This window comes from Sturnira hondurensis, unplaced genomic scaffold (genome assembly GCF_014824575.4).
Source record: "Sturnira hondurensis isolate 20B ecotype Veracruz unplaced genomic scaffold, ASM1482457v3 Scaffold0004821, whole genome shotgun sequence".
In the NCBI taxonomy this organism is placed as follows: domain Eukaryota; kingdom Metazoa; phylum Chordata; class Mammalia; order Chiroptera; family Phyllostomidae; genus Sturnira; species Sturnira hondurensis.
This window is the reverse complement of record NW_028077452.1, coordinates 402,033-427,344: the sequence shown is the minus strand read 5'-3', so window position 1 is coordinate 427,344 and position 25,312 is coordinate 402,033. Positions and strand designations below refer to the sequence as shown.

General features: G+C 39.4%; 1 protein-coding gene across 5 annotated transcripts in view; it reads left to right on the top strand.

The window, feature by feature from the left end:
* STK24 (serine/threonine kinase 24) overlaps positions 1-25,312 on the top strand; it is a 120,714-nt gene that overhangs the window by 37,323 nt on the left and 58,079 nt on the right. The window contains exons 1-2 of one of the 5 annotated variants that reach the window (XM_037046068.1): positions 17,191-17,285; positions 19,419-19,494. The exons of 3 other annotated variants lie outside the window; for them this stretch is intronic. In XM_037046068.1, coding sequence (XP_036901963.1) covers positions 19,459-19,494 — 36 coding nt within the window. In that variant the 5' untranslated portion in view covers positions 17,191-17,285; positions 19,419-19,458. Of the gene's footprint in view, positions 1-17,190; positions 17,286-19,418; positions 19,495-25,312 lie in introns of those variants that run through there. One more of the 5 variants, XM_037046069.1, reaches the window with a different exon arrangement.

The window sequence follows — 25,312 nt, the reverse complement described above, 5'->3', positions numbered from 1 at the left end:
GGAACACATCAACGCACATCATAATTACATTAGCCAAGATTAAAATGAAGGAGAGAATTCTAGAAGCAGCAAGAGATAAGGGGACAGTCACCTACAAAGGAGTTCCCATCAGTCTGTCAGCGGATTTCTCAAAAGAGACCTTACAGGCAAGAAGGGGCTGGCAAGAAGTATTCCAAGTCATGAAATCCAAAGACCTACATCCAAGACTGCTCTGTCTAGCAAAGCTTTCACTTAGAATGGAAGGGCAGATACAGTGCTTCTCAGATAAGGTCAAATTCAAGGAGTCCATCATCACCAAGCCCTTATTATATGAAATGCTAAAGGGACTTACCTAAGAAAAAGAAGATTAAAAATATTAACAACCACACCTAAAACAAAAGCACACCAAGAGGACAGCTAGATCAGGAGCAGAACCATAGAAATGAAGAACACATGGAGGATTAGCAACAGGGGAGTGGGAGGAGGAGAAGCGGGGAGAAGGTACAGAAAATAAGTAGCATAGACAGTAGGTAGAAAATAGATAGGGGGTAGGGCAAGAATAGTAGGGGAAATATAGAATCTAAAGAACTTGAGACGTGATCATAAACTAAAGGGGGGGGAATGATGGGGGAGGGGGTGTGCAGGGTGGAGGGGAATGAAGGGGGGTGGAATAGAACAATTGTGATGGCATAATCAATAAAATATATTTAAAAAAACAATATTGTACTGGCAAAGGGAGAGACAAACTCGATTTCAAAGTAGTATAGAAGATGCCCTCAAATTCATATAACTAACAGTAAATAGGCCAGATTTTTCTGTATGTAAACTATATTTCCATAAACAAACAAAATGACCTTATGTGTTTGAGTGTATTTCTGGACTCTATTTTGTCCCAGGTTAGTTCATATGCAACATTGTTTTGAATATGTAGTTTTCTATGTATTACGTTGTGAACTCACGAAATATTAAGTACTGAAACTTTGTTGTTTCTCAATATTACTTTGGATATTCTAGGTCCTTTCTTTACATTTAAATATAAATTTTAGAAGTTGCTCATAATTTTTTTCTATTTTTGGTGAAAGCGTTTGAGTTCCACTCTAGTAAATTTCAATTACATAATAGTTTATCAGTTTATAAAAAAAATTAACCTGAACAAACCCAGTGGGATTGTGATGGGGATTTTCTTGAATTTGTAAATTAGTTGGAGGATTTGACATCTTAATATTGAGTTATTCCAGTCCATTACCTTGGAACTTGTTATATACATGAACTTCATTTATTTGGATATTCTTTAATTTCTCTCACCAGTATTTCATAGTTTGCAGTTGAATGTTTTGGATGTTTCTTATAAAATTAATTTTTATGTGTTTTGTGCTTTTGTCCTCATAAATGGGATTTTAAAATTTTATTTTTCATTTCTTTGCTGCTAGTAACTAAAATAAAACTGATTTTGTATTTTAACCTTGGATCCTGTGAACTTGCCACATTCACTTAATCTAGTTGCTTTGCAACTTAATTGAGGTTTTTTAGGTAAACAATCATGTTATCTATAAGTAGAGAATACTTAAAGCCTTCATCTCTGCTCTTTATGCTTTTCATTTCTTTCTTTTTTTGCCTTATTCCACTAGGTAGCACCTCTGATATAATATTGAATGTAAGTGATAAAGGGAGGCATCCTTGCATTGTTTCCAGATTTAGGACTACAGGGATATTTATACATCTTTTTTTAAACATATATTTTATCGACTGTTACAGTTGTCTCAATTTTTCCCCCGTTGCCTGGGTAATGGGAAGAAAACACAGGGTACCCCCATTCTCTCCAGCAATACTACCTTGTCCCCCCATTTCCCCCTGGCCTGCTTAGTTCATGTCCATGGTTCATGCATATTCTTTGGCTATTCCATTACCTATACTGTTCTTAACATCCCATCCCCCTGTCTATTTTGTATGTAACCATTTGTGCTTCTTTAATCCCTGCAACTTTCCCCTCATTTTCCCCCTTCCCCTGCAAACTGGTAACCCTTCACATGAACTCCAAATCTGTAATTCTGTTCCTGTTGTGCTTGTTTGCTTAGTTTGTTATTTGAATTCAGTTGTTGATAGTTGTGAATTTATTGTCATTTTAATGTTCATCGTTTTGATCTTCTTTTTCTTATATAATTTCCTTTAGCATTTCATATAATAATGGCTTGGTCATAATGAACTCCTTTAGTTTTACCTTGTCTGGGAAGTACTTTATCTGCCCTTCTATTCTAAATGAAAGCTTTGCTGGATAGAGTAATCTAGATTGTAGATCCTTGCTTTTTACCACTTTGAATACTTCTTGCCAGTCCCTTCTAGCCTGCAAAGTTTCTTTTGAGAAATTAGCTGACAGTCTCATGGGAACTCCTTTGTAGGTAATTCTCTGCTTTTATCTTGCTTCTTGTAACATTCTCTCTTTATCTTTAACATTTGGCATTTTAATTATGATGTGTGTTGGAGTGGTCCTCTATGGGTCCATCTTGCTTGGGACTCTGTGCTTCCTGAACTTGTATGTCTGTGTCCTTCACCAAATTAGGAAAGTTTTCTTTCATTATTTTTTCAAATAAGTTTTCATTTTTTTCTTTTCTTTTCTGGCAGTCCTGTAATTCAGATGTTGATATCTTTAAAGATGTCCCACAGGTTCCTAAGCCTGTCCTCATTTTTTGAATTCTTTTTTCTTCCTTCTGTTCTGATTGAATGCTTTTTGCTTCCTTATGTTCCAAAACATTGATTTGATTCTCAGCTTTATCAACTCCATTGTTCGTTCCCTGTAGATTTTTTTATTTATTTCACTTATGCAACCTTCATTTCCTCCTGGGTCTTTTTTATGCCATTGAATTACCCGATGAGTTCCTAGAACATCCTAATAACCATTGTTTTGAACTCTGCATCTGATAGATTGCTTATCTGTATTTTGTTTAGTTTTTTTTGGGGGGGGGGAAGTTTAGTCCTGGGTTTTTTTCCCTTTGGGTCATATTTCTTTGCTCATTTTGGCAGCCTCCCTGTATTTGTTTCTGTATATTAGGTAGAGCTGCTTTGACTCCCTGTGTTAGTAGTGTGGCCTATTGTAGAAAAGCATACTTGTTAAGTTGTATGTGGTGGAGACTTAGGTAATTGTGAGGGCAGGGTAACCCTTGTTTCCAATCTGTTGCTCTTTGTGGGGGAGGGCTCGCAGAACAGACAATGCCCCTGCCTGTCCTCTGGAGTTTTGTCCAGGAGGAAGCTATCTCCTGGCACTGATACTTCATTTTCTCCCCATATGTCACTGTTGCCATTTCAGCTGTTGCCCTGGTGCTGAATCCCAGAGCTGGTGGGTCTGTGTGAGTCCTAAGTTGGTTGTGGGGCCTTTTAAGAGGAGTCTTTTGCAAATTCCAGTTTTTTCTGCCCCCACTGGTTTTTATAGCCAGAAATTAGTGGGATTTATCTTCCTGTCACTGGAACTCTAGGGTGGGTGGTCTAGACTGGGGCTGGGACCCTTTAATCCCTAGGTATGCCTCCCATTTTTTAGCCGTCACACGTGGATGTGGGACCACCCATTCCTGTCTCTCTGCTTCTTCATGCCAGTGCCATTCCATGTCTCCATGCCTCTCTGTGTTTCCTCCCTCCTACCTATCTGGATGAATGTGGCTTCTTTAGATCTTTGGTTGTCAGACTTCCACACAGCTTGATTTTCTGACAAATCTGGGTGATACTTACTTTGTAATGTAGTTGTATTTTTTGCTATAGTTATGTGTGGAGGCAAGGAGGCAAGACCTATGCCGCCTCCTTGACCACAAGTTCCAGACCTGTGATTTTATCTGCCCATTTTTGTATAACAGAGTTTCAAGAATTTTCTTGGCCTAGAGGAACACCCTCATGATGAACCAGAGGCTGCTTTCCTATTATCTCAGTAGGCTTAAGAAGTTTAAACTAGTATAGTCCTGCCAAGTAAGATACAAATTAAATTGCTATGTAAGCAGTGGGTCTTAGACACACAATTGAAAATAATTATGGTTTATATGTTTTTTCCCCTTTAAAAAGTTCCCCATAGTATTGCCAGAGGTAATGTTTGTAGTTTTTTTAAGTAGTGATGGGAGGAGGGGCTTAGGATTTCATCTCATGTTAAAGGGCCTTTACATAGCAAGATTGGTCAAAGAGGAAATTAGCTGTAAATGGTTTCTTCATTACTGAGTTATCATTAAAAGATCTCATAGTGTTTTGGTTTCAGTGATGTAGTCTAGAAAAAATATTGAAAACAGTAGGTGTAAATGGTGTAAATTTATGAATGTTGTTTAAGATTAGGGGAGTAGAATTGATTTTGACTGTGTAGTTATGATCAAATCACAGTGCTGCTGTGTAGCATGTTTCCCCTTGCAAGATTAAACACAATGACAATTTTGGGAAGAGAAGAAATAATATAACAGTGAAAATTTGTTTATTTTGATGAATCTGGGGCCTGGAAAGTTCCCGATAGATTAAGACATACCATAGAAGAACTTAATTTGTTGTAGTTTAAATGTTTACTTTTTTGGGAAATTAAACCAGCTAGAACATTTAATTAACTAGAGACCTCTGTGTCCCAACCATAGTACCAATGGAAGTTCCCCCTTTCCCCCCAGAAAAATACCATCCACAAGGTCATAGTGAAACTTTGTGTATTTGTGTGTAAGGGAGTACTTTGGGGAGGTGTACAGGATGTGAGAGGATTTTTTTATTTTTTTTATGTGAAGACATACTAAGATGATACAAAATCATAACAGAGGATAGTAATTGGCATTGTAGGATTCTAAACCTTTTTTTAGTGAAGGATTCACAAGTTCTGATTCTCTTTAACAATATAAAACTCTAAGGATTTTTTTTTTGGTAGTGGTGCCAGACTATTAAAATCTCCACATTGAGATTTACTAAGAGTTAAAGCCAGGGCTTTAGTCAGATCCTAGTATAGGTACTTAATTATGTGGGTGCTCTTCAGGCTGCTGACTGTCACAAGGGTCAAATGCAGATAAATGCAGATAAATGAACTTACCTTACTGGACTACTAATAAAGGTTGAAATTACATACAAGCAAAGTCCCTGACATGTAATGTAGGTGATTTTTAGCAAATGATAACTTAATATTTTTAATAAGATAAAAGTTATCTGTGCCAAATGACTTAGAATTCATGAGTCTTAAAGCAGATTTTTATAGTTTTATCATTTACTTTTACAGTAAATTATGTAGTACTCTCAAACATCAAGCCAGTTTAACCCAAGAAAATCAAATTGAAGGCAAAAACCCAATAAACAAAAAAGGTGTGTTTCTCAAATGTTTGCTTCATCTTAGTTGTTCTGTTGTATTGAGTTGGCCAAAAACTCTTGTTGAGTTTTTTTCCGTAGAATAAAGGACACATTTTTTATTTTCACTAATAACTTTATTGATTTGGATATTTTGAGCATGTTGACTATCTTCTGTGTGGTATAACATTGATTGTTCTCAATTAATGTCTTGATTTGATCACTATCAACTTCAACTGGTCTAGCGGACTGTGGAGCATCATCCAGTGAGAAATCTCTAGCATGAAACTTGGCAAAACACTTTGACACTTTCTGTCAGTCATAGCACCTTCTCCATACACCAGGGGTGTCAAACTTATTTTCACTGGGGGCCACATCAGTCTCGAGGTTGCCTTCAAAGACTGAATGTAATTTTAGGACTGTATAAATGTAACTACTTCTTAACTAGGGGCAAGGAGGTTGGCGTTGCCACTGGGTGGAAACAAGGTGCTAGGCCAGATTTGGCCTGTCGTGGGCCTTGTGTTTGTCACCTGTGCCATACACTGAAAAAATCTTTTTTTGTGTGTGTTTCAGTTGTGTTTTTACCTTTCTTGAGATAATAAAGCATAGTATGCAGAAAGTGTTATTTATTTTCTTCCATTTAAAATGGCTACACATTCATCAATTTTGATACGTTTTTTTTTTAATGCACACTAATATGATAGCTGTCACAATACAATCTAAGTTATTTTGAATGAAGTTAAAGACAACTAAGCTCTACTAGAGCTATCTTATGGAAAAAAAAAAAAAGAATCTGAACAAACTTTTTGGCCAACCCAATAGTATGACTGTTAAGGAAATATATCTGTAAAGTGAGTATTTGTCTACCAGTAGATTCACATCTACTGGTAGTAAGTTTTTTTCCAGTTCCTAAATTTTTTAGGGTAGTTTTACCCATTGGATTCACTAGGAAAACTAATGTGAAAAAGCCCTTGATGAATTTTAGAAAACTAAGTCCTTTATGTAAGTGCATCTTATTCTGGTAAAGGATTGATTATATTGTGTACACTACAGATGTATGTACTTTGGCATCATTTTATTGTTACATTCTTTTGACTTGGTCATTAGAGTAAGTGTTAATGAATGAAAAAGCAAGGATGATGCTGATTCATTCCCTTCCTCTCTCCCTTCCACATGGTATGTCATTCATAATGCTGAAGCAGAAATCTTCCTACTTTAGCCTCTGAGCTTTGGGCTTACTGCCCTGCCAGTAAACTGGCTTATTTTAAATCAAGTGATTATTTTCTTCCTGTGTTTCTTTCTCCCTTTTCTATTTGTGGACATTAGGTGAGGGGAGTTGAGTTTGATATTTTTTGATTTGTGGCACCATCATCATTGATCGGTGTAAAACCCTTGTTCTTTTTTGATTCATTTTAATATTCTTCATCCCCACTGTACTTCTCTTTTGTACCACAAGTTATTTTTTAAAAAATATTTATGTATTTTTAGAGAGGGGGGAAGGGAGGGATAAAGAAGGAGAGAAACATTGATGTGTGAAAAACATTGATTGATTGGTTGCCTCTTGTACTCTCCCAGACTGAGACCTAACCTGCAACCCAGGGCATGTGCTTTGACTGGGAGTCAAAACTGACCTCTTGCTTTCCAGGAGGACACCCAGCTAACTGAGCCAGACTGGTCAGGGCTGTACCACAAGTTCTGATATGGCTTAGGATATGTATGTCCTCAGTAGATAAAACATTTTGTTGTGTACTTTGTATGAATTTACTTTTCCTTGCTACATACAGTGATTTTTAAAAAATTGAACACAATAAAATTAACTTTTGAGTATCCAATTCTTACAGTTGCATTTAAACTCTTGTGTGGATTTTAGTAACCGTTGCTACACGTAGGGTATGGGCAGTCTCGGTGTCCCAAAGAATTCCTGACCCATTCCTCACCTCAACCCCTGGCAACCATTGATCTGTGTTCTGTCCCTGTAGTTTTGCTTTTCCCAGAGTGTCGTGTAAGTGGAATCACATACCTGTTGTTATTGGTTTCTTTCAGTTAGCATAATGCATTTGGGATTCATCCAAGTTTGTACATGTATCAGTTGTTTGTTCCTTTTTACTACACTTGATCTTAGCCAAAAGGCCGAGAAGCGGTATTTGTTCCTTTTTATTGTTGAGTGGTATACCATTATATGGATGTACCATATTTACATGTGGAAGGGCATGGGGTTGTTTCCATATTTTGGCAGTTATGAGTAATGTTGCTGTAAACGTTCATGTGCATTTTTCGTTCGTTAACACTACTCTAATGACCAATGAGTCAAAAGAATACCTAGAAGTAAGATTGCTGGATGGCATGGCAACTTTTAATTTCTCTTGGGTATATGCCTAGGAATAGAATTATGGGGTCATATTGTAACCATGTTTAACTTTTTGAGGAATTGTTGCACTGTTTTCTGATGCATCTGCATCATTTTATACTCCCTCCAGTAGTGAGTTGAGGGTTCCAGCATCTCCATATCCTCATTACATTTGTTATCTGTCCTTTTGATTATAGCCATCCCTAATGGGTGTGAAGTGATACTTCATTGTGGTTTGGGGTTTGCATTTCTCTCATGGTTAATGATGTAAAGCATGGTTTGTTTCCTTTCTTGCCAACACTGATGTAAAACTTCCCAATTTTTCCTTCTTTTTAAAAAAAATATTTATCTTTAGAGGGGAAGGAAGGAGAGAGGAAGAGAAACATCAATGTATGGTTGCTTCTCGTGCATCCCCGGCTGGGAACTGGCCCCTGCCAGGAACTGGCCTGCAACCCAGGCATGTGCCCTGACTGGGAATCCAACCTCGATCGTCTGGTTCGCAGGCCCAGGCTCAATCCACTGAGCTACACCAGCCAGGGATCCAATTTTTCCTTCTGATTAAAAAATTTTTAATTGAATTTATTTAAACCAAAAAAATAAAAAACAAAACCCAGTCCATTCATTCCCCTCCACCTGCCTCTTTCAATCACTTGTCTGTTCTCTGTTTGTATGGTTTTTTTTTGACTTTAGATTCCGCGTATGAGAGATACTATGGTATTTGTCTTTCACTAACTTATTTCACTTAGCATAATGACCTAAAGGTCCATTCATGTTGTCACAAATGGTAGGATTTTATTTTTTTTGTTATGGCCAAATAATACTCATATTTATGTGTGTATCACAGTTTCTTTATTCATTTATTTGTTTGTCGATGGGCATTTATTTAGGTTGCTTTTATATCTTGGCTATTGTACATAATGCTGTGGTAAACATGGAGTTACTGTGTGAATTACTGTTTTTGTTTTCTGTGAATAAATACCCAGAAGTGGAATTGGTATGACATATGTTAATTTTGCTTTTAATTTTTTGAGGAATCTCCATACCATTTTCCCTAGTGTTTTCAGCAGTTTATGTTCCCAACCAAAAGTACACAAGGGTCCCCTTTTCTCCACATCCTCAACGCTTGTTTTCTTTTTGATAATAGCCATTCTAACAGATGTGTAGAGATATATCATTGTGATTTTGACCTGCATTTTCCTGATGATTGATGGTGTTGAGCATATTTTCATGTGTTTATATGTCTCCTTTGGAAAAATGTCTATTCATAACTTCCCATTTTTATTTTGAATTGTTTGCTCTTTTGCTGTTGTTTGAGTTCTTTTTATATTTTGGATATTAGCCCCTCATCAGATATATGATTTGCATTTATTCTCCCCATTCCTTAGGTTGCTTTTTTATTTCCGAATGGTTTCCTTTGTTGTACACATTTTCCCACTCTCTTAGGTGTAATATAGGATTTTATTATGTTTATTATGTCTACTATTAATATTAAGTTTGAACATCTCATATTCTTAGCCCTTAGCATTTTCTACTTTATTTGTTCATATTTTTGTGAATTTTTCATTGTATTTTCTGTTTTATAGAAGCTTTTTACACTTAGATGTTTTGACATGTTTTGTAGTATGAAGTGAGGTTTTATTTTTCTCCATGTAATGGGATAGATTTTCACTTGGTCTTTTATAAATTGTCTTTTCCCCACTCATGTACGATGCTATATCATACCAATGTCTCATACAAGTTCTGTTCAGAAGGTATCTAGCCATGTAATATGAAAAATAAAGACAGTTATTGAAGAATATACTGGAAACATTGTACACAGGACAGTGATGCCTCAGTCTCTTTCCAAGTAGGCACTTTGGGACCTCCCACAGTTCTCCCAGGTGCCATTAGCTCCCCCCTCATATTTTCCCAAATCTCACTGACAGGCTTAATCTCTTCTCTTTCAAAGGTGATTTTAATTTTGGGAGAAGGCAGAAGTTCTCAGGGTGCCAAATCTTGGGTGTAGGGGGGCAGAGTCACCCGGGTGATTTGATGTTTCTCCAAAAAAACTGCATTGAAATGTGATGCATGAATGGACATGTTGTTGTATGAAGCCAATCAATGACCAATCAATCACCAATTATTATCCATAGCTGTGGCCTTCTGAATCATCTGAATGGTTTCCACAGAGGATGTTTAAGCTGAACATAAAATGTGATGCAGATTTGTTCCACTACTTGCTCAGTCATTTTGAATGTGATGGCCACACAGTACACATGCTCATTCAATGGTGTCTAACACCCCCATTACAGTGACCATTACAGTGAAGTCATCATTGTTCATGCACGTGCATTCCAGTCCACTCTCCTCTGCCAAGTTACAGAGATGTGGTGCAAACTATTCTCATTGTATTAACAGTGGCTGGACCTTTTCCAAACAGATTTTGTGTATAGATGTATATGTGTGCATGTGTGTGTATATATGCACGCATATACATGTACACACATGTGTGGCTAGGGCTATTTTTGGATTTTCTGTTCCTGGGCCAAAATCATTCATGGTGTATGTGTGTTTTAAATTTCTACCTTGGTTAAGTCCTAATATCTGAAAGGGGTAACCCCATTCACCTCTCCCCACAGACACTTCTACTACTTTAGAAAAGTTTATGAAGGCCCTGGCTGGTATAGCTCAGTGGATTGAGTGTGGGCCTGCGAACCACACGATCGAGGTTTGATTCCCAGTCAAGGCACATGCCTGGGTTGCAGGCCAGTTCCCAGCAGGGGACTCACGAGAGGCAACCGTACATTGATATTACTCTCCTTCTCTCCTTCCCTTCCCCTCTAAAGATAAATAAATAAATAAAATCTTTAAAAAAAGTTTATGAAGTCTTTAAAGACCCTTCATCTTTTATATAAGGTTTAGAATGTTTCTACATTTTCTGTTTAAGATCCCACTAAAATTTAAAAATCTATCTTAAGCCTTCCCATTCTTGAATGTGAATGCCTGTCTTTTTGTTTGGGTTGTTTGTGAACTTTAGTAAAGTTCAACACTTCCCTTCACAAAGATCTTGTGGATTCATAAGTCAGTTCCTAGGTACAAAGTTTTTATTTCTATTTTAGTGATAGGTTTTTGGATTGGTTATTGCTTAGTTAAGGGAATGGTGATGAATATTTTTACATTGCATGTGATGGTCTTGCTAGTTTTCTATGTATATGTTTATATCTACAAGTAATGATAGTTTTCTGCTTCTCTTCCATCCTTATCACCACCTTACATTTTGACCATGACTTCATCATGATAGGATGGATATATTTGTCTTGCTCTTGATCTTAAAGCAAATGGATCTTAAATTTTGCTTTAATAAGTGTATTTGCTCTAGAGTGTTGGTGTACAACCTTTATTTTTTTAAAATTAAGGATGTCTGCTTCTATTCCTGGAAGTTTATTTATTTTATTTTTGTTTATTTTTAAACCAATCATAACACATACTTTTTACTGTAGTTTTAAAGATACATGATTTTTCTCTTTCAACTTTGATGGAAATAGGTGGCAGTTGGCTAGATTTAAGGTGTGCTCTTTCTGACTTCTAAGAAAATTGGCGTTGTAGAGCGAGGAAAGCCTTTTAGTTGATGTTGCTAAGGAAACCAGAGAGTTGGCTTTATTAGTTAAGAATTTTGCAATCCTCATCTAAGGCAGCTTCTTACATCGGTCTGCAGTTTTGCAGAGTTCTCATATACCGAACAGAAAAATAGAAGCTGATCTTGTTTTAGACAGTAGGCTGTTGGAGAGGCCCCATCAACGCTTCCCTCTCTTGTATTTCCTTCCTGGCTGTTGGGTAGGAAGGGTGCTGAGGCAGAGAATTTTAGCTGGCCGTTCTACATGTTGGCTTCTAAACCTCCAGGTTCCTAATGTGGAGTACTAACCTGGCTCAAAGTGACTAAACTGAAAACTGCAGTGACTTGTATGTTCGTTTTGAGCAGATGTTTTCAGTTTGTGGAAAGTTTTTGTATGTGGACTTGGCAAGAAGGGACTATTTGTCTCCTTCAGAATCATTCAGATGGGGTCTGGGAGAGGCTCTGGGTGGTCATCACTTCTGTGTATGCAGCTTGGAACGATTTCTCTCTTTGTAAGAGCCTATGAGGAAGAAGGAAGGATCCTGGGTGGCCTGGGCTACCATGGTGAACCACACAATTCTTTATATTTTTGAATTGACTATAATACTAAGTATTCTTCATACAGTAGCTTTCAGTTACACTTTGGCACTTTTTCCTCTCTGCCTTTTTGGCCAGGTGGGCTTGTGGGATAATGCAGCTCCAGTGTGACTTGAAATAGAAGTTTGTGGATTGGGAGAAACGTCTGCAGATTTGGTTTTGGAAAATAGCATAAAGGAGTAAGGGAAGAGACCTTGTTAAAAAGGAGGAAGACTGTCTTTACTCATCACTTTTCTGTTCTTTGATAGCCATTTCTGACCCCAAACTCTAGGCCATCTGGAGACCTTCTGTTGAAGAGCTAGTCCTGCCTCTGAATTAAATCAACAGTGTGGTTACCTATTCTTGGGTCTATGTTCTCATCTGCAAAATAATGAGATTGGACATGTTTGTCTTTTAAGTTTTGTCAGTCTCTGATTTGGCTTAGCTTGCTATTACTAACGTATTTCTTGAGCACAGAGAAATTAAAACCATAGATTATTAGAAGAGGAAAGGAACTTGGAGGCACCTGGCCCACCCTTTTTATTCTCTATATTAGGAAACCAGAGCATGGAGAAGTTGAGTGGTTTCATATTTTCCTAGTGACACAGGGTTGGTAGGTAAGCTGGAGTTCAGTGCTGGAGGCTCCTTGTTCATGGTTCGCCATTGAGTTCCCTGCACTTGATTGTTGTCTTATCAGATATTACTCCCCTGTTTGCCTCATTGGATTTCTTCTCTGTGATGGCTTGTTCCCCTTTCTACTGAGTATATTTCAGATGTCTTAGGCAGTAGCTGGGCCCATTTCACTTGAGTGAAACCAAAACCATTTAGTCCTGAGGGAGGGGTGCATTGCCCTTGCATCTTTTCTCCCCTTAGGGGGAATGATTGATCACCTGCAGGAGTGGGATCCTGGCATCACCTGGGAAGGTTAAAAACTCCTGAGGCCTGATCCTGCCTTGAGATTCCAGTTTTCATTTGTGGCATAGACTGTGGGGAGTTTTAAAAGCTTCCCAGATGATTCTGTGTGAGGTCAAGGGTGAAAACCTGCTGATCTGTAGGATCATCTTGAGAGAAGGGGCATCAGCAGAGATCAGCACACAGAGGTTGCTTTCAGTGTTAGAGAAAATTACCACTAAGGATGTTTTAATTGTTAGAGAAAGTACCAACTTGGGAGGTTTAAACAATAAGGGTGTGTCCTTACATAGCAAAATATTCCCAAAGAGGGGTAGCTCCAGGTTGCAGTACAGCTGGTGATAAACAGTGTCATTGAGAATACAGGTTTCTTCTTTCTTTATAGGCTTTACCTGTGTACAGAAAAATAACTTTTTTTTTTCCTGGAAGAATTTGCTTCGTCAGGTTCCAGAAACCTTTCTCAGAAGCCTCACCAGACCACTTTCCTCATATTTAATTCATTCAGAACCCATTGCAGACTGATACCTTAGTCAGACCCTGGCTTGGGGGTTGGGGCCACCTCATTGGCTCCCAACAAATAGGAATTATCTCCAGACCTGGGAGAAGGGTTAGTGGAACCTCTCCAGAGTCACAAAGTCAGGAGAGAGAGAGAGAAAGGTGGAGGTGTTGGTTGAGTGGATCAACCATCAGCATCTCTGATGAGGAGTTCTGGTAGGTCTTGCCTTTGACGTGCCCATTTTTTTGAATGTCTGCTCTGTACCACCACCCGAGTAATTGGGCATCTGCTTACCTGTGAGCACTCCCTGTGCCTGTGGCTGTTGGGATCCACTGGAAGCTTGAGCAAATTAGCCAGACAGTGGATCTGTAGGCTCTTAGCCCAGGGTCACCATTTCACATTTGCCTTGAATCAGAGGCTGTTGAATTTTCATGAACTTCTTGGGTAGTTTGACAGAGGAAATTCTTGCCTACCATGTATAAATGGTTTTTGTTTAGTTTTCATTGCATAGGTGATGTTTACTCTGTAGCCCTAAGATCTTAAATGAATGGATTTTTGCATTAGAATTTGTTCCAGTAGCTGTGGCCCACTGTGAAATAGATCTAGACACCTAGCCAATGCCTGAAAAATCTTAACTGTGTTGCTGGGAAATTGAACTCTTGTACTGTTGCAAATGGAGAGCTGCTTCAGCTGCCATGCAGGTGGCCCTTGTCCCTCCAGCTCCTTTGTATACCCAGTCTCTTCCAAGAATCATTTTGGTTTTGTGGTCTTGTATCTTTCGTTGTCAGCATGTCCCCTTCCTTGTTTTTCACTTGTGGATGGTTCTGTGGTGGCCCATAAAACAATCTGGCTGAGATGACTTTCCTTCTCCCTAAAGCCAGTCCAGTTACTTATTAGTAAACTTGGTTTCTGAAGAAATGAGATTTTCCTGACAGCTTGTGTTTGTTCTTCACCCTTATATCATAGGGCAGGTCCTTGGTGATAATACTGTGTGTTTTTTTTTTTTTTATCTGACAACTGAGAACTGTTGGGATCTGAAGGGGATAGAATGATGTGAAGTTAGTTCCTGGTCATTTTAGGAGTGGGTGAAAGGTGAAGGGGTTTAGACATTTCTCTTCTGAAAACCTACCAGACCTAAAGGTTTCATTGGTCTTTTTGGGAGTCTTTTGGTCCCTGTTTTGCTGATTCATTTTAAAAGGAGTAAATTAATTTGTCGATACTTTTTCTCCATCCTCTTTGACTGGATATCCAAAAGATATATTGAATCAAACCTTTAAAACACATTGTCCCTCATTATGAGTAGATTCTTTTTCCTTCTTCCTTTCTTTCTATGTGTGATGCACAGATAACTATAAAAAGAGAATTCCGATTTATTATTTGTATTACTGTGGTGGCAAGGATGAAATATCTTTAGGTATTTCTTTGCTGGAAGGAAAGGGGATTTTTTTAGAAAGGAAATTATGAGATGATATATAATAGAAATATACATAAAGAGCTTTGGTAACTCTGCAGTCATTTGGGAAGTATCAGTGTTTTGGCGTTGGGTGCCTGTTGGCTTATGGCAGATTGAATTGCTAAAAACAATTTATATAACCTGTTAAGTAGACCAACCATTGTTACACTGGATGAGGTACTTAGCTTCCTGAATTTTTATGCTTTTTGGTTGATGTAGTGTGAGGTTGTTTTTGTAATTCATTATATGTTTCCATCAGCTCTAATGACTTTTCCGTGTATTTATCAGTGGAATCAGTGGAGATAGGTCATTGGGCAGGTTGATTATAGACCATTGTTTATAGAAGTTAATGACCTATATTTTTCATTTACGTACAAGACTTTTTTACTTGCTTCTGACCAAGGCTGGTTAGTATAGGGTGGCACGTGGATTTTGGAGTTGTCATGGGTCACATATTTTAAACTGGTATGGTGAGTTGCCTTGTGTTGAAATGTTTGGTAGAAGGCATTGGATATTTATTTATTTGCTTGTTTGTTTATTTTTTAAATATATTTTATTGATTATGCCATCACAGTTGTTCTAATTCCCCCCCTTCATTCCCCTCCACCCTGCACACCCCTCCCCCACCATTCCTCCCTTTAGTTTATGTCTACATGTCTCAAGTTCTTTAGATTCTATATTTCCCATACTATTCTTGCCCTCCCCCCTGTCTGCTTTCTATCTACTGTCTATGCTACTTATTTTCTGTACCTTCACCCCCCTTCTCCTCCTCCCACTCCCCTGTTGCTAACCCTCCATGTGTTCTTCATTTCTATGGTTCCACTCCTGATCTAGGTGTCCTCTTAGTTTGCTTTTGTTTTAGGTGTGGTTGTTAATAACTGTGAGTTTGCTGTCCTTTCACTGTTAATATTTTTATCTTCTTTTTCTTAGATAAGTCCCTCTAACATTTCATATAATAAGGGCTTGGTGATGATGAACTCCTTGAATTTGACCTTATCTGAGAAGCACTTTATCTGCCCTTCCATTCTAAATGAAAGCTTTGCTGGAGAGAGCAATCTTGGCTGTAGGTCTTTGGATTTCATGACTTGGAATACTTCTTGCCAGCCCCTTCTTGCCTGTAAGGTCTCTTTTGAGAAATCAGCTGACAGTCCGATGGGTACTCCTTTGTAGGTGACTGTCCCCTTATCTCTTGCTGCTTCTAGAATTCTCTCCTTCATTTTAGTCTTGGCTAATGTAATTATGATGTGCCTTGGTGTGTTCCTTCTTGGGCCCAACTTCTTTGGGACTCTGTGAGCTTCCTGGATTTCCTGGAAGTCTATTTCCTTTGCCAGACTGGGGAAGTTCTCCTTTATTATTTGTTCAAATAACTGTTCCACTTGTTGCTCTTCCTTTCCTCCTCCTGGTGCCCCTATAATCCGGATGCTGGAACGTTTAAAGATGTTCTGGAAGTTCCTAAGCCTCTCCTCATTTTTTTGAAATCTTGTTTCTTCTCATTTTTCTGTTTGGTCATTTCTTCCTTCCTTCTGGTCCACTCCCTTGATTTGAGTCCCAGTTTCCTTTCCATCACTATTGGTTTCCTGTGCATTTCCCTTCATTTCAGCTAGTTTAACCTTCATTTGTTCCTCTAATTTGTGACTAAAATCAACCAGTTCTGTGAGCATCCTGATTGCCAGTATTTTGAACTGTGCATCTGAGAGGTTGGCTATTTCTTGGTTGCTTAGAAGAATTGGATCTGGGGCTTTGAGCTGTTCTTCTTGAGCCATAATGTTTTGGTCTGTTCACACCAGTTTTGTATGAGGGGTAGAGCCTTAGGTGTTCACTAGGGCAGACCAACTCAGTCACTGGGTTGTGATGCTGTATGTTGGGGTGGGGTCAGAGAGGGGCAATGGCGCCACTGGGGCCTGCGCAGTCTGTCTTACTGCTTGCTCCTTCGCTGGTTTATCTATGCGTGAATGTGTGACTGCTGTCAGCCTGCCGCCTTTCGCCCTCACTGGGTCCGCCTGTTGCTACCCCATACCTGGGATCTGCCCATGGCTGTCTGCACGCCTGGGTCCAGAGATATTTCCTGCTTGACTCCGATCTGCTGCTGGCTCACCCCTCTTATTGGTCCAGCTGAATGGTTCATCGTTGTTGGACTTCTGTATAGTTCAATTTTCTGTGTTTTGGCTGCATTTTTGTTACTGAAACTTTGTTGACTTTAAACTTGGTTGTGAGAGGAGGCACAGTGTTTCCACCTACGCCTCCATCTTGGTGGAAGTCCCAGCATTGGTTATTTAAAAGTAACAATTGATTTATTACTACTCTTTGGGGAGGAAATACTATTATGCTGACTTTCTGCCCTGGGTTGTAGCATGAGGCTTCCTGCCTTTGTCTTGTCTCTTTTATACCTAGGTAGTTCTGTATTTCTGGATGCTTTCTTTTTGAAAGTTAAAGTTCATTCAGAAGTCTTTCAGACTTGTCCCTAAAAGAAAGGGCATAAATATGCCAAATGCAAAACCACAATGATTTCTTTGATTGCAGGGACCTTTGGGCCAGCTTGCAGTAAGAACTTGCCTTTAGAAGATCCTTTGGTCCCCATCAATGTCTCCCTCTCCTGAAAGGGATGGCAGTCCAATGGACAGTGGGCACATGACCCTGACATCGACAGACTTCCAAGGAGGTAAGCTGCTCTGTCAGTGTCATCCAGACAGGCATGCATCTTCCTCATCAGTCCTGAGCCCTGCTTCCATCCACACCTTATGCACATGAGGTCAAAGAACCTGAGGCCTTTTCTCTTGTTTCCAGCCAAGGCTAGGGTTCTGACTCCTCAGATAACAAATACCCCTTCTTCCTTGGGGCTTAGGAATGAGTGCAGTGAAAGATTGCTGTGGCAGCTTTCTTCTGGTTGACATGGTGGTCTTGAACTTATGGTCAATCCTTTATGGCTTTGTGTCTGTCTGTCATTGCGCATGGAGCTTAATTCTGGCCACTGGTGGCATTTGAGGTTAAGTTGCAAAGAGTTTCTTTCCCTTGTCACTTGTATTAGGAGATAAACTGTTGATGGATTTGCTTTAATTACTGTGGTGGATACCCCTGCCTGAGTCTGATGCTAATGTGCTTGAATTTTAGACACCAAGCTCTGAACTTTTTAGAAGGTATTGCTCCAGATCTTGAGCTAGGGAACGCATACTAGACCAGAATCATCTCTCTAGAAAGTGGATTGTGACCCTGGACAAGTTTATTGTTGGCAGAGATTCTGTTTCCTTCTACTGTATTACTTTATTCTTAAAGAAATATATATATCAGAAATTAATGTGTTTCCTAGCATATTTTAGTTGTTTAAATTGTGTTAAAATTTATCCTCTTTTAATATTGTAAACTTGTAATTAAAAACAGTTTCAACAGCAAAAATATGCTAGGAAACACTAATTTGTTCTGATTCATATATATCTTTATATTTATGTATCTGTATATCTGTGTCTATATCTATCTTTATATATGTTATCTTTAAGAATAAAGCAATACAGTAGAAGGAAACAGAATCTCTGCCAACAACAATCAAGCTTGTTCAGAGTCACAATCCACTTTCTAGAGAGATGATTCTGGTCTAATATGCCTTCCCTAGGTCAAGATCTGGAGCAGTACCTTTTAAAATTTTGCTTTAATGACAAGCTAAGGTTATAGTATTGAAAAGAGGAGAAATATTAACTTAATCTCCTTGGAAAAATCCCTGGGAGTGAACCTTCTGTCGTTTTAATGTAAAACTTTAGGAGTTTAAGAATGGTTGCTAAAATTGATTTAAGAATGGTTGCTAAAGTTGATTTTAACTTGAGTATGATTTTTTAAATTTAGTAGAGGTCACATTTGCCTTTTTGACACTAATGAGGAGAGTGAGTGTGTTCGGGTATTGCACACTTGGGAGCTGTTGGTGGTTTAAGAAGTCACAGTGGTTTTTTGCAAGGCTCTCTTCCACAGAGTCTTACTGTCAGAAAGGCTGTGGTGCTCCCTGCCTGTTGGCTTTGGTTGGTGCTTTGGTTGGTGAGATTCACTGCTCTTGTAGTAACCTCACTGTGAATGTTTCCTTACAACAAAAGGAAACAAGTTGAACCCATTTTACAAAAAGGAAAAATGTTCATTGTTAACCTTTTTTTTTTTTTTGCCTTTTATTCTTCTAGCCCATTAAGATCATCTTTATGACTGTTGTCAGGGTCTCCTTTCTAAACTCCTGGGCACACTTAGCAGCTGTGCTCTTGTAAGTCTCTGGCTACTGTAGAATGTATTAGGAAGATTATCTCCTGGTTCTTACATGTTCTTTGACTTTTCAGGTCTTTTACTATTGTGTTTACTTTCTAAGAGGCACATTAAGCCATGTGCAATTTCTTGCCCTTTTATGAGCTTTGTGAACAACGAGGCAGCAGCTTTAATGGAACGTAGCCACAGTGAACTTCCATGTGATAGCAGATGTTTATGAAAAGGTTATTAAGTGAATTTAATTCTAGCTTCACATCTTGGTTTAGTAATAGTGTACTAAGTTTGATGCTGCCTTTTCTGGTTTTAATCATGTTTCTCTCTCCATTGCTCTTGTAGTAACCTCACTGTGAACGTTGGGAAATTAGAACTGGTCCATTGAAATAGCTATCAATGAGAGGGACATGTTCTTAGTCTCTGCCTTTTTGCTTTCTTCTTTGAGCAGATAATTGTTGGGTACCTTAAACCTACACTGGAAATACAAGTGTGCAGAGTTGTGTCCATCTTTAACTTTTTAAAAGTTGAATCTCTTATTTGGTAAATTGGCATCTCTTATCTGGTTTAGGACTGGAGCCCATAGAACACATTTAACTACTGAGGAAAACATGCTCAGAAAATATTTCCAATATGCTCAGCATGAGGTATGTGAACCCTAATTACCTTGGATCTGAAGTGTTGTCCCCTACAGGTAATTCTCACAATATTTGCTTTTAAAAAATTGGTAATGTGATTTTACATATGTGAAGAAAGTACTTGGCATTACCAGTGCCATGATTTCCCTCCAATAGTATGTTACAGCTGTGTTGAAATCATTTCTTTGTTTGTGTCTGAAGGTCATACTCTTTCTTGATCCTAAGACCCAGTTTCTAGGGCTCTAAGACTTGGCAGCAGATCCATCCATATCTTCTTCCTTGCTATCATTCATGGCTCCCTGATTCCTGATTCCTGAGCTTTCAGAGCCCTGCTGCTCAGCCTTGGGATAGGAATGCAGGTTTGGGCCCTGTATGCATAGTTTCTTTGGCGTAGTGAGGGAAAGAGACAAAACAAGCACACATACAACAAATGAAAAACAACCGGTAGTCATTACCTGACTAAGTACTCTGGCAGGGCACAAAGTTGTGCTTGGAGAACAGGAGGTAGCACCCATCCAGGACAGGATGGGGGAGGCAGAGTAAGACTAGTGCAGGACTCTTGGATCCTTTTCTTGGAGTTGCTCTAGCACTGATTTAGGAGTAGAAAGCCAAGAGAGCAGTTAAAATAGCCTTGATTGGTGTTGGAGACTCTGGGAGAAGTCTGGGTAACAGATCAAGAAGGTGGGGGAGATTTAAGAGATAGCTGTAAGGACCCTGGCTGTTCTGGCTCAGTGGATTGAGTGCAAGTCTGAGAACCAAAGCGTCACTGGTTCAGTTCCCAGTCAGGGAACATGTCTGGGTTGTGGGCCAGGTCCCTAGTAGGGGGCACATAAGAGGGAACCACACATTGATGTTTTTCTCCCTCTTTCTCCCTCCCTTCCCCTCTCTCCCCAAAAAATAAATAAAATCTTTTTAAAAACTGTAAAAGAAAAAGAGACGTATCTGGGAAATTTCTTAGTAAAGACACCTAACTGAAGGAGGGAGAAAGGAAAGCCAAACGAACTTTGGGCCATGTAAGGAAGCAGTCATTTAGGTGATTGCTTATTGTACTTGTCCTACCATAGGAGTTGTACATGAGTGTTGTTCAGTGTCAGATAACTTTAGTTTGAATTATATTTGATCACACCAGGCAATTCCATACATGTACCCAGTTTTCATAGTTTATTAAACAGATAGTGTGTTTTTCTGTTCCTAAATCTTAAAAAAAGGAATTTCACTTAAAAATTTTTTCCTCTGAAAGTTTGACACAGGTGGGTGGCAGTCTGTTTGCTGTCCCATTTCTCTACTTGACTCTCTTGGCTATTCCCAGTAACAACCCTCCCCTATCCTCACCATGCTCTCCCTGGCTGTGTCTGTGTACAGCCTCTGTGACCCCAGGAGATGAGAACAAGCAGATTCTGTGTGGCTTTAGCCTGGGGTTGCTCTGTTCCTGGCAGACCATGTAGGCCTGTGAGGCTGTGCAAGTGAACCCTAATTCAGATTCTGAAAACAGAAATGTTTTTAGTCACTTCAGTGACTTAGAGGCTCAGGAGTTTCAAACCACACATAACAGGTATGAATAATGTGTTATAAATATTGTTAAAACACTCTATTATAGTTTCTTTTTTTTCTTGTATTCTCATTTCAAAGTTTAAGCAGTAACTTAAATGACCAGGTGGTTTCTAGAAGGACAATGTGTTGGCTAGCCTGACATGGATATATCTATTTTACTCATATGTAATAAGAAAAGATGTGGGCACTTGAGAATATAGAGGTGTGTGACTTTTGACTTTCAGAGTCTAGACATGTGATTTAAAAATGTGTCCTCTATTGTTCTCATGAGTCTCTTGAATAATGAAATTTGCTACTTGTATCATTCATACTGTATTATGTCAGGCCTACCCAGCCTTTGCATGTTGAATTTCATCACAGGCACATAACTGGGCTCCATGGTGGTGGTGGGATGGATAGGGAGGGCATGGAGGGGGGTGAGGTGTGAGAGGAGATAATGATGGGTGAGCTGGACAGCTTCTAGCTGATGGATAGCTCCTTAGGTAGGGAGTGAGCTCTTCTGCAGGATTCCCATTCTTGGAGATATTAGAAGGTGCTACCTGATAAAATTCTGGATGTGTTTGGTGTAGCAGGTTTCTATTACTGTATTCTCAGAGTGTTTGAGACTCTGTAAGGGAGGCAGATATGCAGCATTTCCTGATTGTATTTTATTTTGGGACCCTCCATTCTGTAACTCCTCTTTTTTAATGGTAAATTTCATTCATTCTATACCAAGTCCCTGGCAGATCTCTTTTGAAATAGTTCTTTAGTCAACATGCTTGGGAAGATTAGCCTTAGGAAATGCCACGTGGTTAAGAACCTAGTAAGTCTGGAGGTGTCAAGTTAGCTATAAGTAATAGCTTTCTGCTGGTCTCCTGCTTTTTGGTATCTTTTGAAAAGCATTTCTTAAAATGTTGGTGATTTTAAAAACTGGATGAATTAACAAAGATCATGAAGCAGTAAATAAAAGGTAACTACTGAAGTAAAATATTAATGTTTTAAGCAGTTTTATTTTCCAGTGAATGATTTTTTGAGTGATGTTGTGGAACTTGAGAGAAAACAAAATGTGAAGTATTTGGGCATGTTCTGTTTCTTAGGAAACTAATGTTACATAAAATCATGAGCTAAAACCTACAGTAGGTTAAAATGAACAGAAATTTTTGGGGTTTGAGAGGGTTCTGATTAGTACCATATTACCCTAAAATCTTTTTGTCTGTTGTTTTAAAATTTTTTCTAAGAGGCCCTGGCTGGTGTAGCTCAGTGGATTGAGCACAGGCCTGCGAACCAGAGGATCGCGGTTCGATTCCCAGTCAGGGCATATGCCTGGGTTGCAGGCTGGTCCCCTGCAGGCCAATTCCCAGCAGGAGACGCACAAAAGGCAACCATACATTGATGTTTCTCTCCCTCTCCCTTCCCCCTCTAAAGGTAAATAAGTAAGTAAAATCTTAAAAAAAAATAAAATAAAATAAATTTTTTTCTAAGGATATAGGTTAAGATTTCCTCTGCCTCACATGAGTGTGGTTCACTTTTTGTTTTATTTAGTGAATATTTGAATCTTAATAACCTACTTTGTTGGCTTTGTGGAGTGCAGCAGTGGGCAGAGCATTGATGACCTTTGCCCCCATATCTGGGGATCATGATCGCCTTTCTCTGATCAGAATTTCTAGTGTCTCTGTTCGCCATTCTTTACTTCGGTTACTGTTGGTGGTTAGCTTGTTCTTCCTGCTTGTGTTTTTGCATGCTCATCTAGGCTGATCTTTTAACTACTGCCTGAACTTCCAGATCCTAGCTCCAGACTGGGACCCTCTCTAAACCAAAGATCCAATTATGGAAGCATCTGCCAGACAGCTCCCCTGAGAACTTCACAGTCAACATACCCAAATCAGTGAAATCTCTGATTGATGAGCTGGGTCTTCGTAAGTCAGAAGTTCCCATTATGAAGGGATTGATTAGAAGGTGCTTATTTACTCCAGGGGTAGTAACTGAAAACAGGGACACATGGGGCTTTGATAACTGCATCTCTGTTGTGCCACCCCTGAGCTGGGAACTCTAGGCAGTGGACCTGGAGGTGCTTATGAGTGACCTGATTTAAATTTCTTGGTTCTGAATCTGTCTTAGGCCATGCATTGGAGGTACCTTGGAATTGTGTCAGCGCTTTGTAAGAGTGCACCTGTGGAGGCCTTTATTTAAAGCTATTTTCCTAGGAGCCATTTTGAAGGCCCTCATGGGATCAACCAGTGGTCTGTAGGAGACAATCTGGAGGCAGCTACCAGAACATTCTTTACAAGCTACTGTCTAGGATGGATGCCTTAGTGCTCCTTACATCCTGCTTTCCCTCTCCTTTCTGGAGTGTTGCTCCTGTGCTCTCGAGGTGGGGAGTACAGACAGGTTAACTGAAGCAGGTGATTCCTCCTGTCCCTTTGAGAGAGAGGCAATGTGGGAGAAGAGTGATAGCCCTATAGACTGTTCGCACCACCTACCAAGCAGGGTTGGGAGTGCTGGGTACTTAGTGAGGTTACTCTCAGCTTTCCACCTCTGTGTAGCTAGCTTGTTCCCCTTGCTTTTTCTTGCTGGTGTAATTGAGGGATGGAGATTACTTGTCCTTCTTGGGTCCATTGTAGTGCCAGTCTCTCTACGTATCTTGTTATCCATTCACCTCTACTATAGGGATGAGAGGAAAAAGTCTCCTTTTCTCCAAGTGGAAGATGAGGGTGAGGGTTTGGGTGGTCTGTAGAATTTAGGGGCAAAGGCCAGCAGGGGCCTAGCCATTTTGTAGGCAGAGTAGCCTTTGTGAGTTTTGCAGCAGGACCCCCACCCATTTATCTGGAACACTTAATTCAGTTAAGTTAGTCAAAGACCATGGCATATAATTTGAGGTGTACAGTGTGAGACTGGAAAAAATGGGTTTTAGCATCCATAAATATGTGGGGCATCACCACTGTTTTTGTGGCATGGAAAGTAAAATAAGTGGACAGAGAACATTTGGCATTTTGCATTCATTGATTGGGCAGGTGTGGGAAAAAGCAATAATCCAAAAAGGATTTTGTTGACTGTCCTCAAAGTGGGAGACCACAAAGCAATACATAAAAACACATGGCGGATCTAACTCTGGCAGGTGCTGTAGGGGCTGCAGTGGTCAGGGAATCTCCCAGGAGGTGGCTGTGAGCAGAGAAACCTGTAGAAGGAAAGAAGGAAGCCGACTGGCTGTTGGGAGGGAAGGCTCTGTGGGCTGAGGCGATGGTGAGGATTAGGACTGGCAGGTAAGGAATGCTTCCACGCCTGACCTGCTTGCTTCCCTGGCCTGTACCAGAATTTGTCTGGTGGAGTTAGGAGTCATCTGGAATATGCCTGTTGCTTCTAGACATGCTGAACTAAACTTGTTAGACTCTTAAGTGTATTAAAACTTGGAAGGGGGACTGGACTGTGTGCCAGGAAATACGATTTGTCCATATTATCATCTGTTTTGTAATTCTTTTGGGGGCTGTGTGTGTGTGAGTTTTAAGGTTTCTGGCTTATTTTGATTTCAAGGTTACTTCCAAATAGCTGTCTTGTTTCCATGGTTCTTATTTCTATTTTCACTATGAATTGGCTTTAATTAATCTCCTACTCTCTAAAGAAAATGGGTTTGGGGTTTATGATTCTATTTAAGGACTTGAATATATTGTAGTAAGTAGAGTCCCTGAAAAGAAGTTTATGCACACTTTAATAAACATGATCAGATGCACAGCTCTTTGAAACCTCCTTTGAGCAGTAATTTCCCAGATGTTTAAATTGGGTTTTTAATTTGTGGAGGAGGAGTTACAGCATTCTTTAAGAGGGACCAAACTGTTTATCCTATATCCAGAGGAGAGTACTGATGATGACTCAGGGCAGAGCCCATCTGATAGATGCTGACTTGTTTTAGTCATTGGTTTCTGGTCATGCAGACAACTGGCAGCAACAGCCTGTTGCTGGTCCTGCAGCAGTGCTGGGATAACTTTTCCTTTGCACAGTAGAGTAGCCTCATGTTTTCTGACATGGTAGTGCAGACTTCTTTTTTTCCATGAGAATTTCCTTTCTCTGAGCACTAAACAAAAGTAAACAAAAGCTTTATGCTTGTGATTTAGCAAGGATTTTAACCATGATCTCTCCCACTTTTGCTGCCTTGTCAAGGCTTAGAGCTCATACTTGTTGATTCCAGATTTGAGAGAGGATGTCTTCAGGGCTTGAGAGTGTGTTTGCTGTCCCTTAGCTAGCAAAGTCATCATTTTCCTGCATTAAAATAGGTGCTCATCTGTGCAGCCATTCAACCAAATGG